The 16,719-nt window shown below is 42.7% G+C and overlaps 1 protein-coding gene across 1 annotated transcript in view; it reads right to left on the bottom strand.

Moving 5' to 3' along the window:
* The window catches only part of FBXL7 (F-box and leucine rich repeat protein 7), a 169,880-nt gene extending 155,079 nt beyond the window's left edge, over positions 1–14,801 (bottom strand). Inside the window, exon 1 of the mRNA XM_010708490.3 lies at positions 14,501–14,801. Coding sequence (XP_010706792.1) covers positions 14,501–14,537 — 37 coding nt within the window. The 5' untranslated portion in view covers positions 14,538–14,801. The remainder of the gene's footprint in view (positions 1–14,500) is intronic.
* Between the last annotated feature and the right edge of the window lie 1,918 nt (positions 14,802–16,719).

The following is a 16,719-nucleotide window of genomic DNA, read 5'->3' on the forward strand; positions in this document are numbered from 1 at the left end:
TTCCCAAGTCTGGGCAAAGGTACTCCCAAAAGCATCTTTACAGTATTACCCATCTCTTTCATCAAATTACTACCTCTGCCACTGTTTATAATTTCCTTTAAGATTTTGATTTCAACACTAATCGATGGACACAGTTTGTAAGGGAACTCCAAGCTCTCATCCTTGAGCATCATCTGAACAATCAATCAATACACAACATTTCTTGGGACCCTGAAGCAAAGAATTAGTATTAAACTCCAAGAAAGAAAAAACACACAACACAACACACCGAGTCACTCCCTGATGGAAACTGATAAAAAACTAGACTGCTCTGAAGGACTAATACTCAAAATCCTACATGTTACAGAAGAAGTCAAGTAGTCCCCGCTGCAGCAGCACACTTTCACAGGTCAAGTACATGTTTTGGGTTAGCAGAAAGCATGCTAATGAATCCCAAGGAACCAACCACCAGTTGAGGTTAGCGTCAAAAATAGAGGCGTTCAAATCTAAATGGCATTTATACATTACACATGTGCACACAACACCGAGATAAGTGGTACTTTGTTACAAATGAGGCATAGGGTATTCTGTAACAATTTATTTTATTGTCATTAAACATTCAAAGAAGCAGCAACTCTAGTCTGTTTATTATGGCCAAATGCCCAGATTTAAATTTAAAAAAATTTTGCATGCTTCTGTTTAACCTAAAGACTGAATAGTTTCAGCTGCAAGAAAACAGAAGTCAGAAAATACAAATGACTTTGCCTTGAGGCAAGAGAACTTAGGAAACCTGGCAGGTCGTTATCTTCACAAAGTAACTGAAATTTTGCCAATCCTGGAGATTTACACAGATTTCCTCACACTTAAGCATACGTCAGTCCTTAGCATCCTCCACTATTATCTTCAACCCTGATTCACAGTAGAAAAATTAAGACCTTTAAGTGAAAGCAGAAGAAAATCCTGCCTGTAGACTCACCTGTAGCTCCAGTGCTGAGAGCTCACTTTCAGGGCTGGAAAACTTGAGGGAAAGAGAAGAAACTTCTCCCTTCTCTACCTGATAATCTGGCTCTGAACTTCTGTCTCCTCCAGCTCAAGGAGCTTTTATTTAGTTCTGTCACCTAGTTCTGTCACCAGATTTATGAGAAATGCAAATAGAGACTGTGGGCAGCAAGGCCCAGTATTCTGTGACTCCTAAATTTTCCTTTGGCTGCTGTAGTTTACTTGCGCTTTCTTATTTCCTGTGCCTCTCATAGACAATAAGCAGAAATATTCCAGACACGACTTTTTGTCTGGGTCCCAAGGAACATTTTCAAAACATCAGCACTTGCAGTGCCCACTCTCCCACACTACTCCTAAAACTACATAGCAGAAGCCAAATCCTTACACTCCTCTGAAGACACAACTATGCTTTAAGCAACGGGAGAACAGCATTTTAGCCTCTCTGCAATTTACTCTGAGCAGTTAGGAAGTGTAACTAAGGGGGTACCAACTCAGGATGTTAAACATCACTGTGCTGTCTGTACTCCACTAGCACTGCCTGAGCTGCAGAGTCAAGCAGCAGTCTCATTAATGCCAACCATCATCACCATGCAAGACCACAGCCAAGGCTTTATTCACCTCGCAGGCAGTCACTGAACTACGAAGAACTGTTGTCAGATTTCACAAAAGAATCAAATTAACCATGCTATCAAATGATAAATCCATTTTACTTCAAAGCAAATCTTCACATAAGTGGCAAGCTAATAGAAAAAAAAAACACACAAAAAAGCTTACCTCTCAAACTGATCAAACTCTTTCTGACTTAGATAAAAACACTTCAGGACTGACTGCCTTATGTGCCAGATACTCAAGGTCTCTTGGATTACAACACAACAGGAAAAATAATACTAAGCTACTCTCTTTCTACATACTGGGAAAAGGAAAGATGAAAGTTACTCCTTCAGCAACTGGAGGCAAGCAACACATTTATATTTACAAAAGCTATGATTGTATTGCTCCATATTCTAGGAGTTAATCCACCACTGCCCAGATGCAGCTTCCTTGTCTCCATTACCACAGAATACCCCACTGGGAAGTCCCAGGGGAACACTCAGCTTATTACATCTAGTGTCATCATCTGCACCACAGGACAGCAAACAAGGAGCACATTACAGCAGTGAATTCACTTTAACCCCTAACTCTCCAAAAAGGATAGCCCTGCATAAATAGACTAGGGCTGTCATGCTTCACTGGGTCTATTCAGTGTACTGCATTAATATATATTAACACAGAACATGAATGTTAGCATTATCTAGGCATTAAAATATTAGTCATATTCTACATTTAATGAAGATGTTCTTAAAAGTTTTTAATACCTATTGGGGCAGCATGAAATAAACTTCTTGTTTTTAAGAAAAACTAACCCACTGGTGAAGAGAAGAATACCTACATGAAGGCCATATCTTCAGGTTAAAACACGACCTATGACAAAAAACATAGGGTATATATTTTCCTTTCCTTCTCTGTTGGAGCTATGAAAACATTATGGTAAACTGTTTATGAAAAATGCAATTAGTTGATTTCTGGTCTGCTGGCAACTAGATTTAACAAGACTCAGCTGATGCATTTCAGAAGATAGCCAGAATTTAATGGCTTTCCTGTGTAACTGATGTGAGTTATATATTCTCAAGAGAAGTACTGCAAATCTGGATTCCAGCCTCCTTACCACATTCCATTCTCATATCACTTGTGCTGGGCTTTTCCTGACCCCCCATTTAAGGAGGCAACTCGGTATGTCTGACTGGCCCTATAAGAATATTATCACATTGTAATAATGAAAATTGACAATACAGTTATATTATTCAAATGCAGCATTACAAGAAACAACCCTTCTATTTCAGGCACATTCAAAGCTAAAAGCAGTCAGTTCACTAGATAATTATCTAGTGAAGCAGTCTGACCTACTGTCAGTAAGGCACTCACTCATACAAACAGTGCTTTAGTTGATTTAAGATTTCAACAGGTATCCAGAGACAGTCTAGAAAAAAAACCTTACCTTTCCATATATACATATCCCTTCCCACAACTCATGGCTTCACTTGAGACTATACTGAACTTTTTCCTCAAAACCTCCTGTTGTCAAGTCTACAACATGAAGTCATCCAAAAAATCCTCAGAGTGGACTAGTGTTATGTTGTTACAACATAGCAAATGCTGAGAAAGAGCTTCCAAGTTCACCTTCAACAGAATTTAAAAGTATCTACTGCTTGTGAAGAGGAAGAGAGAAGGCGAAACAGTTATGTTACTTTTAGTTCTGACATACAGCCATTGACATCTAAAGATTAGTCTGCAATTCTCCTACAACCCTACTAAAGTACTAACAATATTTATTGGCCATGTGCAACTGAACCAATGAGGGTGGTAAAGAAATAACAGAGCTTTTTGCTTTGAGCAAAATTATTTTCCGTTACACTACAGAAACTTAGAGATCAAAACCCAACCAGGTGACGTATAGCACATGCAAGCATTATTAAGAAGCCTCTTCATTCTGTAGAAAAATAGAGCTCACTCAAGAGAGATAAAAAGAAACTGCAGAGGGCTTCAGGGGCAGTTCAGACATGCTGAGTATGAAGGGGTCAAAGAGAATCAATTCCTCTATCACCTCACAGCTTCTGGAGAGTACACTTAAAGCAGATTAAAAATCGGTAATAACCCCAATAATTCTTTGAACTTGCTTTTGAACTCTAGTGGAAAACACTACCTACTGAAATAATGTAGCACGTGAGATGCCACTAAAATAATTAGAGGGCTTGAGCACCTCTCCTATGAAGAAAGGCTGAGGGAACTGGGCTTGTTTAGCTTGGAGAAGAGAAGGCTCCAGGGAGACCTCATTGTGGCCTTCAGCACTTGAAGGGAGCATATAAACAGGAGGGGGAACAGCTGTTTACAAGGGTGGATAGTGATAGGACAAGAAGGAATGCTTACAAACTGAGACAGGGGAGGTTTAGGTTAGATATTAGGAGGAAGTTTTCCACACAGAGGGTGGTGGTGGTGATGCACTGGAACAGGTTGCCCAAGGAGGTTGTGGATGCCCCATCCCTGGAGGGGCTCAAGGCCCGGCTGGATGTGGCTCTGGGCAACCACTAGACAAAGTTGGCAACCCTGTACATAGCAGGAGGTTGAAACTAGATGATCATTGTGGTCCTTTTCAACCCAGGCCATTCTATGATTCTGTGATGATTCTACAAAGAACTTCAGCCATCTTTTCCAAAATGTTGTTCTAGGGAATGAGCCAGCAGACTTAGGGGTTCTTCAAAGGAGAAGTAGTACCACTTCCAGACCTTGGTAAATAGAGGATTTCTTCAACTAATATTAAAGGGAGTCTTAAAACCAGTAGAACTCATTCTCCTAAGAGATTTTGTCTACGTTCCACTTGCTAGTCATAAGCCAGCAATTACAGGGTTAAAGCAAGAATGCTTAAGGATTTTTCTTCTCTTCAAGTGCACAGTTAATAACCTGGTCTTGGCTCCAAAACGTCTCCTAAATTTTCAGAATCCTTCACAATTTGTCTTACATTTCCTTCCACAGTCACTCAAAACCATGGATGGCAATCCTAAGAAACAGAGCAATTAATAGTATGATTCACAAAAAGACCAGGCTTGTGTCCTACCTACCACATTCCTTTCAGCTGATATCTGATTTAGGAAGAAAACTGAGGAAAACATGGATAGGATTAATCAGTGCTTGAAAGGTACAAACAGACAAACCACACAGCCACTAACTGCCAGCACTCCTGCTTTAAAGGCTCCTATGTCTGACCAGACTTGTTCTGGTTTAAAAACTAATCCTATGGAAGCTGAACTTCACTTTCCAGGAATGCTGCTGCTCATGTAGGGACTTAATTAAGAAACCCTACACTTCAGTGAAGGACAGGGTGATTGGGAGGGAAAAGCAGGAGATGTTGTCCACAGTAAGGCATGAATTTTCTATAGAAAATGAAGCCTGGCAAAATGAAAGCAGGAAACCCAGAAAGGAGTAATTTTGCGATGCTCACTTCTGTCCAACTTGCTCCTCCAACACTTCCTCCCAAGCTCAGAACAGGTAGGCAACAGTATGCTTTTAATTGGACCACGTTTGCTGACCCAGAACTAGAGAAACACATTCAATTTTAAGATGCTGTACAGTCATTTTAGTTCAGCTGCTGGAGACAGAAATACAGTTTGACATCCTATGGTGAGAAGCAAATGACATCACCACCAAAGCCCTTAATTAAAACACAATGCTTCAAATCAATAAATTCCTGGACAACCGAGCAGAAACTAACCCTTCCGCTTACTCCCAGTTCCTGCCTTACTTCTTGATAAGCTGTGAGCCCATTCACAGTTGGATAATTTCTCAGTTATGAGAAAAACTCTTTCTTGCAGCCACTTAAAACCAAAGTGGGAAAGATTAGTAATTGTTTGAGGGAGAGGAAGTTTCACATTCACCTTTGTTCCAGCAGTTCCTGGCAAGAGACAAAATACTCACAACAAGCATTCATGTTCCTCCACAAAGACAACTAAATAGTGCGACAAAAGGTACACTCAAAGAAATAAATAGCAATAGTTTCCCAAAAGAAACAAAGACATAAGCAAAATATTCTACCCATGCATAAGGAATGCCAATGAAAACTTCCTGTCAGACTGTATACTTTGTACGTAAAAATGCAAAGAAAAATGGTTTGGAAAAAAATTTAAGGGTGACATTTTTCAAGCCTGAACATTTTAATTCAGACACTGGATATAGTTCTGATCCCAGAAACTTTCAGACTTGATCACGGCACAGGATGTGCAACCTTCCATCTTACTGGAAAGTCACCTCCTCTCCTATACAAGAGAAAAGTTCCTGAAATTGATAATACCAAGAAGTGAATTAAACCTAAAGATAGCTTTCTGGAATTTACATTTTGGTTTTAATACCAATGTCAAGCAGTATACCATACCAAAACCCAGAAGATGCTCCTCTGTGTTTTGTACAACTTTAGATGAAATTCTTCTACGTCTGAATACTAACCTACATCTATCAACATAATTTGAAAGGGAGATTTAAGGTTGGTTTTTTCATTTTTATTCAATTCTAGAATATGTAGTAAGAAGTAAATCTCTAGTAAAAATCACTTTTATTTCTACCAGAAACTGATGAAGTCATGGCTACATCAACTTAATAACTACAGAAATTATTTCCTACCATAACTAATCCTAAAATAACTTATTAATTAAAACAACAATATCCATTTTCTAGAATAGCAAAAAATATGTTCCTGGCATAGCTCTCCCTTCCAGAACAAGGGAAACTTAGTAGGAAGTTTTTCCTAAAAACAAAGGCCATTCATGCTGCCAGACACAACAAAAACCAACAGAGTTATATTTGACCAGCAGAAGTCTTGGGAAGATCACAGAAACACAGAATTGTAGGGGCTGGAAGGCATCTCCAGAGATCATCGAGTCTAACCCCCCTGCAAAGCAGGCCTCCTACAGCAGGTTGCACAGGTAGGTGTCCAGGTAGGTCTTGAGTATCTCCAGGGAATCCACAACCTCCCCGGGCAGGAGAGCACTGTCAATCTGAAGAGTGAGTTTCTTTCAGCAGTGGAAAGGAAGACTTCTACCTTACTACTGTAGAAATAAAAAAATTAAAAAAAAAAAGACTGATAATCTCTAAACCAGCTGCAGACAAAGGTTTACAAAACACTTTTAGAAATAATCAGCTACTTAAAGACAGCCTTAGCATTTGCCAGAACTTGCTGCAGCTGAACTCTGCTTATAAAAACCCAGTAGTGCCTTCTGTACATGCGAGCAGCCATCAGAACAGGATGTAGCTGGGGAACACTTGAACTGGATCAGAAGTAAATCCATGAGGCCTGATCAGACGCATCTCAGCACTGATGAAACTGGCCAGGGCCATAGCAAGGTGACTCAGTTATCTTGGAAATGTCATGCCAACTGGGAATGGTTCTTGAGGACTGGATGGAAATAAAAAAATCACCTCTGTCTTCAGAGTGGAAGAATGCAATATCAGCAGAATGAGAGGGGTGATCCTACTCTTCTGCTCAGCACCAATGACACCACACCTGGAGTACTGGGTCCAGGTAAGGATCTCAGTACAGGAGAGATACAGGCAAACTAGGGAAAGTCCAGTAAGGAGCCAAAAAGATGAAGAGATTGGCACATCCAGCATATGAAGAGAAGCAGAGAGCTCTTGGACCTCTTAGCAAGAAAGTCTGGAAGAGGCTTTCCCAAGTAACAAAGTCTGAATCAAAGTCTTCTCAGCGATAGCCAGCAAACAGACAGAAAGAAATGAGTGCAAACCAAACTATAAGCCTTCCATTTTAATATAAGAAAACACTTCTTCCCCCACCTCTCTCTTCTATAAATGCGACTGAGCAATAGAACATGCAGCCCACAGACGCTGTAACAGCTCTGTCTTTGGATATGCTTAAAATCTGGCTGGACATGGTCCTAAGCAGCCTGCTCTAGCTGGCTCTGCTTTGAGCTACAGTTGGACTGGACATCTTCGGAGATGTTATCTGTGTACTTCAGACTCTAAAACACACATCAAGATATAGCCAGGAGTTGATTGGAAAATGTCAGTGTAATGTTACTGCCTGTGCTGATCTCCACTGACAGTCTAACGTTCCAGAATAAGAAAGTAACTCCTTGACAAAATGCTCTGCAGCAAGAGCACCTATGTTCTCAAGCCCTGCTAAAAAACAGATGAGGGCCCTCAAGCTTGTTGGCTACAGAAGAGTACAATCAAACATGAACTCAAGGAGGGAGGTCAACTACTAGATCTTCTTGACACACAAAAGCATATTGTTAGTTTCAACTTAATGCTAGCATTGCTAACTGGAATTGAAATCCCACTGCTCTGAGGCTTTTATTTATACCTCTCAATAAATCCAAAGGTTCCAAAAATTCTAAAAGCATGAGTCGTAGTAGTATAACATCAACAACTTTCACCACATATTTCAGCAACAGCTTATTGTTTCCATCATCTTAGTCAAATAAAAAGTTACGCTGATGCCACAAGAAATTTTCTTATAAACTGTCAGAGAGAAGGCAAATAGAAAATGGTGAATAGAAACGTGTTTGACTAGGTAGTATAGAAAGGCAGTACTGTGCAGTACTTCAATTGGTGTTGGCAGTCACTGTCTTAGAGCAGGTACTACCATCATTGTGCACTGATAAAACAACAACATATTTCATATGAGTTCGTGAGCATTGTAAGTGACCCTCAAGCAGACACACTGTTCATCAACTCCCACAGAAGCTTTGCTGCTTTGGAAGGATGGGATTTAACTGAAATATATAGTCCAATTAATGTGTTTGCTTTTTTTTTAAAAAACAACATAATTTAAGGGAAAAAAAAAAAGACTAAACCCCTCTATCCCATCCAGTCACACACACCTAAAGAATTGGGTGCTCTCTGGTAACACAATAGTACCAGAGCTTTAAATAGATCATCTGATTCTTTATAGTACAAGCAGTCATACAAGATTGCCCTTGTGATGCAATAACTAGACCTTATCCAAATTCTCCTTTCACTGCCATACCAGTCTGTTTGACTCTCAAGCAAAAGGAGTTCTCTTCCTGATGAACTATCATCGATATTATTCCAACATTTCCAGCTTCTCCTACCATTTTTTGTTTCTTAAAACAAGACATCTGAGCTTTTAACTGCTACTTTCATAGCTTACCTGCAAATTTCATTAGTGTGCTTAGAGAAACAAAGGAAATTAAGAAAAATAAGTTTTAAAATAGATTCAAGAAAGATTATTAAAGATCTCTCCTCCAATTTAGTAGAGTGTTTCAGAATACTTCAGTATATTACTATTCCTCCTGCTGTTATACACAGTTGTACAGAAATCTGAGAAAGAGTCATGTGATTTAAGATGTTGATATGACAAATTTATGTATTGGAGACAGGAATTTCCTGATTCAAGACACAAGCATGAAAGAGAGCTTCCTGCTTCTCCCTTTATTCCACAAAGGTTCTTCAGAAGGATTTACTACTCCATCATGCCCCTCATGCTTTGCAGTACAGAGCTCCAGGTTAAGTACTTCATTAACATGAACACTACTAGAGCAGGGATACGATAGCAACAAGTCTAACCACATGACTCCTCAGTTCAAGGGTCACTATCCCACTAGTTTCCAAATGCTACGGTAAGCATGTTCGCATATCAATTCTCCACATACATGAGTTAAAACAAGCCCTTGATACTGAGCAAAGATCCACTAAAATCAGAGCAAAACCTGATACGCTGCTATAGATTCCTCTGATTAAAAGTGAGCCAGATATATAAAAGCTGGAGTTGCATTTTCAGCAAAGTCCTGTTGAGCACAGGAAGGAAAAAGTGCCGTGCTGATTGCTGCAATAATTACCCAGTTCAAATAGAAACCAATGTGTTAAGCTCCAAGATGTATGGAGCACTCTTAGAACAGATATCAGTTTGGTGGAGAAGAAGAAATGTATATGGAAAAAGAAAAAATAACCAGCAAGTTCCCTCCCATCCCACCATTTACTTATTTAAGGTAGAAGTTACAAAGTATGCAGCATGATGAGATGTATTTCACTAAGAAATGGCTGTTGTTGAGTTTGGCTGCCAGCACCAAGCTGAAGCCTTTGTCTTCAATACCCAGCCAAGCTCAACTGACTCAAACCTTTCTTCGAGGCAGCATTTGAAACAGTGCATATTCCAGACTTTTCTACAATTCAGTCTCTGTAACTGCAAGCCTACCTGTGTGTCTTTTAACATAAGCATCATATTAAGGATGGCTTTCTGAGATTTCTGTGGAGGAGCTCAAGAACAGAGGAGATACTATCAACTTGATGACATATGCTGTAGACCACTAAGGAAGTTGCCATTCATTGCACCCTTACATGCATGCCATTGTGGTGTCTGCCTCTGTAGATGGCTACTTACAGAGAATTTAGCAGAGCCCACAGCCATTTTCTCAAGGAATTAGTAATGTCTGTGTATTGATCAATGGAAGTGTTTTATCTCCAATAAACTGCTAAAGCAAAGCTGTTGACACAGCTGATGTGAGGGACATAACCAGACCAGACTAAGCTTTTCCCTGAGGTCAGCTACAGCAATACTACAGGACAACCTAAATGAGGAGCAACAAACAGCACATCCATTCAGTCACACGCTATACATCTGTATTTCCACAAAAGGTTGTTTCATCTCTGTATTAAGAAAGCTGAACTCCTAGTGACAATCCACCACTCATTTTTGTATTCTGAAGGCTTTTTACTCCTGAATTAAAGTTGCCCTAATTTATTAAAGAATACCGACATGGCTGACTACAAAATATACAGCAGAACTAAACCACTTGTGTGCTTCAGCCTTCAGATGTCACCCTCTGCCTTCTGCCAGTCACTTTCCTAACACAAACAAGACCTACAAAGAAGCAAATCAACTCGTAGTTAGGAGTTGTTAGCAGAAGTAAGGAATCCAGAAGTAGCCAAAGGATGGAAAATGCCGGAAAACTAAGCACTCCGAGGAGATTTTTGGAGCAGCAACTTCGACTTGAAAGCACATAGGCAATTCTGAGTGTATATGGTTGCTTTTCAGAAGGAAACAGGAAGCAGCAGCAAGCAAAGTGCAGCACCCAGACTCAGACCCTAACCCTTCCCTCTCTCCACCTTCCCATCCCCCCAGACCATGTGAGCTGAACAATGAAAAGTAACACAAGCACACAGTTTAGAAAAAAATTACTATTTGGAGACAAACTGCATAAACACACAAACACAATCCTTTTGCATTACTCAGTTGTAGGTTACACAAGAAAAGCCTACCCTTGCCAGCATTTACAACGGTCACTTACGATTAGCAACTGTCGGCCACTGTCAGAGCACAAGTTCCAGATATTTACACAAAAATTGTCACAAACTCAACTCAGATATGAAAACAAAGTGGGAATAAACTGCACAGCCTGGGAGACACTTTGCATCTAAGCTGATGAAGTTCTTCATTCTACAAGCTTCACAGGGTGGATAAACACAGGGCTCAAAAACTTCCCTGGTTACTGATGATACATTGTACAGAGAGGACACTTAGGCAGAGGATCACGAATTCATCATTAAATAACTCTATAAAACAGTTTTACCATCTCTTCCATTCCCTTACCTTCATTAAAATATCCTGTGAGGCACTTCAGGTTCCAAAAAACAATATAAACCAATGATAAAACTTGATAAACTGCTATGAATTAATTCTTATGTAATAAAAACCTTACTTATCACTAATAAAGTTTCCCTAGTGCAAGATCACCATGCTGTACTGCTGTTCGTAGAGTCACAGAATGGCTTGGGTTGGAAGGGACCTCAAAGATCATGAATATCCAACCTCCCTGCCACAGGCAGGGCCACCAACCTCCCCATTTAATACTAGACCAGGCTGCCCAGGGCCCCATTCAACCTGGCCTTGAACACCTCCAGGGACAGGGCATCCACAGCCTCTCTGGGCAGCCCATTCCAGCACCTCACCACTCTCTTGGTAAAGGACTGTTCAGACCTGGCATTAGCATCACTTGTGAAGTCAAATTTCAAACATGTTATTGGGAAGTAAATCCTAATAGGCATACAGGTCCTTAGCAATGGAATTTTTGGAGAAAAAGATTTCTTCACACAATGTCTCATGAGTCTGAACCTTCACCATCACCACATAGAGATCTGGTTTGCAAGCAAAAGCAGCACAGTTCACAAGCAGTGTTCAGTAGCAGCTCCAACAAAGAGCATACAAGTATGAAATATTGGGTCTGTAAAGTAGGCTGGGAACATTTTTCCCTCTCCTGAAGGAAAGGATTTAAGAGAACAACCTACTCTCATGTGAACACAGATGGTCCTCTTTAACCATGGTGCTTTACGCTGGCTAACAATGCAGTTCCAGGAAAGCTGCAGCTGCCCACACCAGCCCATGCTACACAAGCACTAGAAGCCACCTCCACTAACTGTGCTGCTCGTGCTTTGTGGCTGCCACCTCGGTGATGTGTCCAGGCTTCCACTCCCACATTCACATCAGTACAACACATGAATCTGCACGGGAATTACCCCGAGTGGTTTGAGAACAGCATGCTCGCCAAAAAAAGTTTGGAGAAGGATTTTTCAAAACCAGAACTGGGTTAAAGTTATTCCCAAAGAGTTTCCACTTAAGCCTTCTGAAGTTACACGTGCAGATCCAAGAAGAAAAAACAAGTCAGCTTGTCAGCAAAGCTGCTGACTCAGGACATCCATCTCCTTGCCCTAGCTGCTGTTCCATCTCTCCCTCCCTCACCACTGGCTGCACACAGCAGGGCTAGGTGTCTGATCAGCCCAGCAATACATACAGGGGGATATGCTTCCCTCCAGCCTCCTCATCTCCAGGCCAGGAATCGTGCCTTATTTATTCAGCTGCAGCTCTCCTCAGAAATATATTTTAAACAGAGATCCTTGAACAAAAAAAAAACCCTGACTTTTAATGCTTCAGCAACAACCGGCTGCTCCTTCCATTCTCAGACATGCGCTGGGAACGCCTCCCCTTACAAATCAAAAAAAGAATTAAATCAGTGACAGAAAGGCGAAGGATTTACCCCTAGGGCAAGAAAGTAAAGGACAACAATAAGCACTCTTGGGAAAGCAACTAACCCGACATTTCCACCACATCAACACAAGCCTCAGAAGAACTGCTCCATGCTCAAATGGATTTCTTGCTCCAGTAACCTGGAAGCTTCTGTCATGCTGCTCAGAGCTGACCTCTGGAACAGATTCAGAAAGACCAGCTCTGAGCTTTAACACATCACTCAGGATCTACCACACACTATGATAAGCCTGAAATCTCAAGCTCTGCGTTTTTCCAGAGAAACAAGCTCTCGTAAGCCAATCCCCATAAAGAAGCATTTTGAAAGATCAAGTGATAACTAGCAAAAGAAACTACATTCAGTGATTTACTTCTAAAGCCAGGTAAACTCCTGTAAACAAAATTTGGTATGCTAAATCTCTCTTTGAAAATGAGAGTTGTGGTCACACATTGTCCACTTTTCTGAGAAGCACTGCTACTGACATTTAGGATGGGTTCAGACTAGTGCTATCCTGTTTCAGAATGAAGTTTGGGAGATACACTGCGAGGAATTATTCACTCAGACTCTGAAACAAGTTGTAATATCAAAGGTGAAGAGACAAGTCCTTTAAGCAGACAATTCCCTGATTTTCTACAGATTCACAAGAAGTAAGACAACTCTGTGTAAAGCAAGAATAGTTTTAAAAATCATATCAATTTTCCTCCTGAAATCCCAGTTCAGATATCAGCAAGCAGTGAACTGGATGACAGCACCAAAGAAGTTTAGCTAAACTGAGATGCCTCCCTCCCTAGAACTGCACATGCTGCCTACAAAGCACACAAAGCTGAAGGTTACACACCTAATTACAAGTTCCTCTCTACTGACTTCAGCCTAGAGACACAGGTTGCTCTCAGGGCACAGCATAACGGGACATGCTTCCTCAGGGAGGGACGTTGCCTCCACTCCACTGGGAACACGACTGCATGGTATTAAAAGCAGCTTTCTATAGCAGTTATGTAGTCTGGTTGCCAATGGCATTGGAAGCCCCAGATGGAAACAGAGTACCTAATCACGAAGGCTTCCTTTTGTCAAATCTAGATCTATCCTCCTCTCCATCACCCAGAGATAAAGCAGAGATAAGGAGCCTCACTGCATTTCACAGTACGTGATGCTCCCAGGAAAGCCAGTCCTAGAGCACACCGGCAATGCACGGCTCAAGTGACCTGATTTGAAAGACCAAACTATTGGCTGCAGTTTTGTTCTTTGTTGCCGTCGTTCCATCGCTCTGTTATTTCCAACCAAGGCAATGGTCAGGGCCACAAGCAGCTGCCATCCCAAAAGCTGATCCCACTGCTCCTGCCCCCTGTGGTCCCCGCGGGCAGCCATCACAGCTGCCCTCCTCTTCACAACGAGCCAGCTCCCGCTCCCAAAACATTCCTGCGGGCCCACAGACGCAGCCCTACTCCCAACATCACGCCCAAACCCCTCGACAACGGTATGTGCAGGCGACCAGGAGCGATAAAACGCCAACCCTTCCCATCCCGGGGACAAGGCAGGATTTCCCCGATGGGAGGCACCCGAAGAGGCTCTGATCCCAACTCCCAGGGACCGACAACCCGACGCGCTCAACTTCTGCGGAGCGAAATGGCAGGAGCGGGACCTATGGATAACAGCTGGAGAACATTAACTCTCCCCCACCCGCTTCCCGGAGCGGATTTTTCTTCTCTCCTTTTTTCTGTTCAGACAGGAAGCAGTCATACAGCATAGCACACGATATAGGAACCCTGAGTCGGGAAGCCTCACAAAGCCTCACGATCGCAACTCAATTGCAACAACTCCCGCACTATCGCGACTTGCGCCGCGGGGGGCGGGAGGACGGGCAGGCGATAGGCGACGCGGAGGGGTGTCCGCCTCCGAGCTACGGCTGTCCCCAAGCCGAAATCCCCCCCTTCCTCTTTGCTCACCCTCGCTGCCGTACTGCTTGCCGTTGCTGGCGCCCATCCTGCCGCCTTCATGCTCACCGCCGCTCCCCGCCGCCCACCATCTCGAGGCGAAGGCGCCTTCCCTGCCCCAGTTGTAATCCACGGGACCCGCCGCACAGCGCGCGGGCTCAGCTTTGGCTTTTCTTCTTCTCCCTCCCTCCCGCCTTCCTTCCCTCCCTCCTCGCAGCTCGGGCAGCCCCCTCCAGCCACTTGTTGCCGGGCAGGGAAACCGGGCACAGCTGCCGATCGCCGACTTTTGTTAGCGGCAGGCGCCTCCTCCCGGCGCCCCGCACCGCCGGGCCTGGGGGGGGGAAGGGAGGAGGGAAAGAGCCCAGCCCCGGCCCCAGCCTTTAAAGACGCAGCGCCCGGCTTGAGGGCGGCCAGCGCCGGGACAGGCGTGTGGTTCCCCAGTCCAGTAGGCGGGAGGCGTCTGGGCGGCTCAGATATTCGCTTTCATTTTCTGGTGGGTCCTGAGTAGACCCTGAAGCTCGCAGAGGCTCCATCGTAGAATCACAGAACGGTTTGGGTTGGAAGGGACCCAGCCAGCCCCAACCCCGTGCCATGGGCAGGGCTGCCGCACACCGGTCAAGCTGCCTAGGGCCCCATCCAGCTTGGCCTTGAGCATCTCCGGGGATGGGGTACCACACGGCAGCTGTGCCAGCACCTCACCACCCTAATATGTAACCTAAATTTCCACCTAACATCCAATTTAAATCTCCACTCTTTTAGTTTAAAACCATTCCCCTCCAGCCCCCCCATTGTCCTATCACTGTCGGTTTCTCTCCATCTTTTCATGGTGCCTTCCATGGCTGCTTCGTTGTATGTATGTTCTTATTAAAAAGACGAATTGCTTCAATTCTGATTTGAGTTTAACCACAAGTTGAACAGTTTTTCCTGAAACACACTAAAATCTTATATATAAAAAAGCCCATTTTCCTAAATTTATCCCAACACACACTAGACAATTATTGCATATTCAGATAATTTTGAACAAATTATGTCTTTGTCAACATTTGCAATGGCAACATGAACCATAAGACAGAGCCTAGAATATGAAAACTGACAGCACCACAAAAAAAGATTCTAAAATGTGAAGGCTTGTGAGTATTTAACTTGAAAAAAATTATGCATTTTCATCAAGAGGTGAGCTAATTAACTCAAGTTGAAATAAGTACCAGTGCTAATGACTGACAGGTCATCTGGCAACTTTAATTACAGTCTAATCCTGTGAAATAGCAGATTGTTACAGGTTCTCCCTGTGAAAGGTCCTGATTCAAGATGCCTACAGCCCCTGCTCAATTCTTACAAATCAGAGGAATAGGAAAATCATGACTTCTGGGGCTTGGTTCATTAAACTTCCAGCTGAGGTTCTTCTAAAGGACAGTGTGACTTAGCCTAAACATATAATTTTCTGTAATCAGCAGTTTAATTGCTAACCACTAATATTAAATGGACTTGCTCAGAATGGCCATGGATGGCCATGTTGTCTTCCTCTGAGAGGAACATCAGGGCAGTGCTAGTCTCCAGCTGTGCTGCAACCAGCATGTGTCGCTGCTCCATATGCAGTCCAGCTGTGCTGAATCTTACCCTGAAATGCAGCGACAGGAGTATTGCAGTAGCCACTGCAAACCGCTCCCTTGGCAACCTCTGGCCTTCTTAGTTATGTCATGTGCTGCACATCTCATGGCACTCGACTACCTGAAGGTGTTCTTCTCAGAGTTGGAGGGCCAGAGAGGCCAGCAGTCCATCTTCTAACTCCCAGAAGGTAATGCACTGACTACAATAGCCTTTCTTGTGTATGAGAAATTTCATAGACTGATTAGAGATAGAAACTCACACAGACCCAAGTTCATACCTGTAGTTTAGGAATTCAGACATAACAGAGCTGCTGTGAGAAGAAACATTCAAAATCTGATGTGACATAGTTGAAATGAATCTCTTTCTCAAGAAGCATTTTTAAGAACAGCACAGAATGATACTTTGTGAGACGTGAAGTTCAGCTGTCAAAGGAGCCCTGTAAAGAATAAAGGCATTTGACAAACAAATTACCACTCCATAGAGCTTATGGTGCAAAACCCAGGAATATTGACGCAAGCAAAACCAAAAGGAAAGAAAGAAGGAAAGACATAAGAGAAAAGGGAAGGAAGGAAGGGAGGAAAGGATGAAGGGAGAAAGGGAAGAGAAAGAAAAAAGGAAGGAGG

The sequence above is a fragment of the Meleagris gallopavo genome, chromosome 3 (assembly GCF_000146605.3).
Source record: "Meleagris gallopavo isolate NT-WF06-2002-E0010 breed Aviagen turkey brand Nicholas breeding stock chromosome 3, Turkey_5.1, whole genome shotgun sequence".
Classification (NCBI taxonomy): domain Eukaryota; kingdom Metazoa; phylum Chordata; class Aves; order Galliformes; family Phasianidae; genus Meleagris; species Meleagris gallopavo.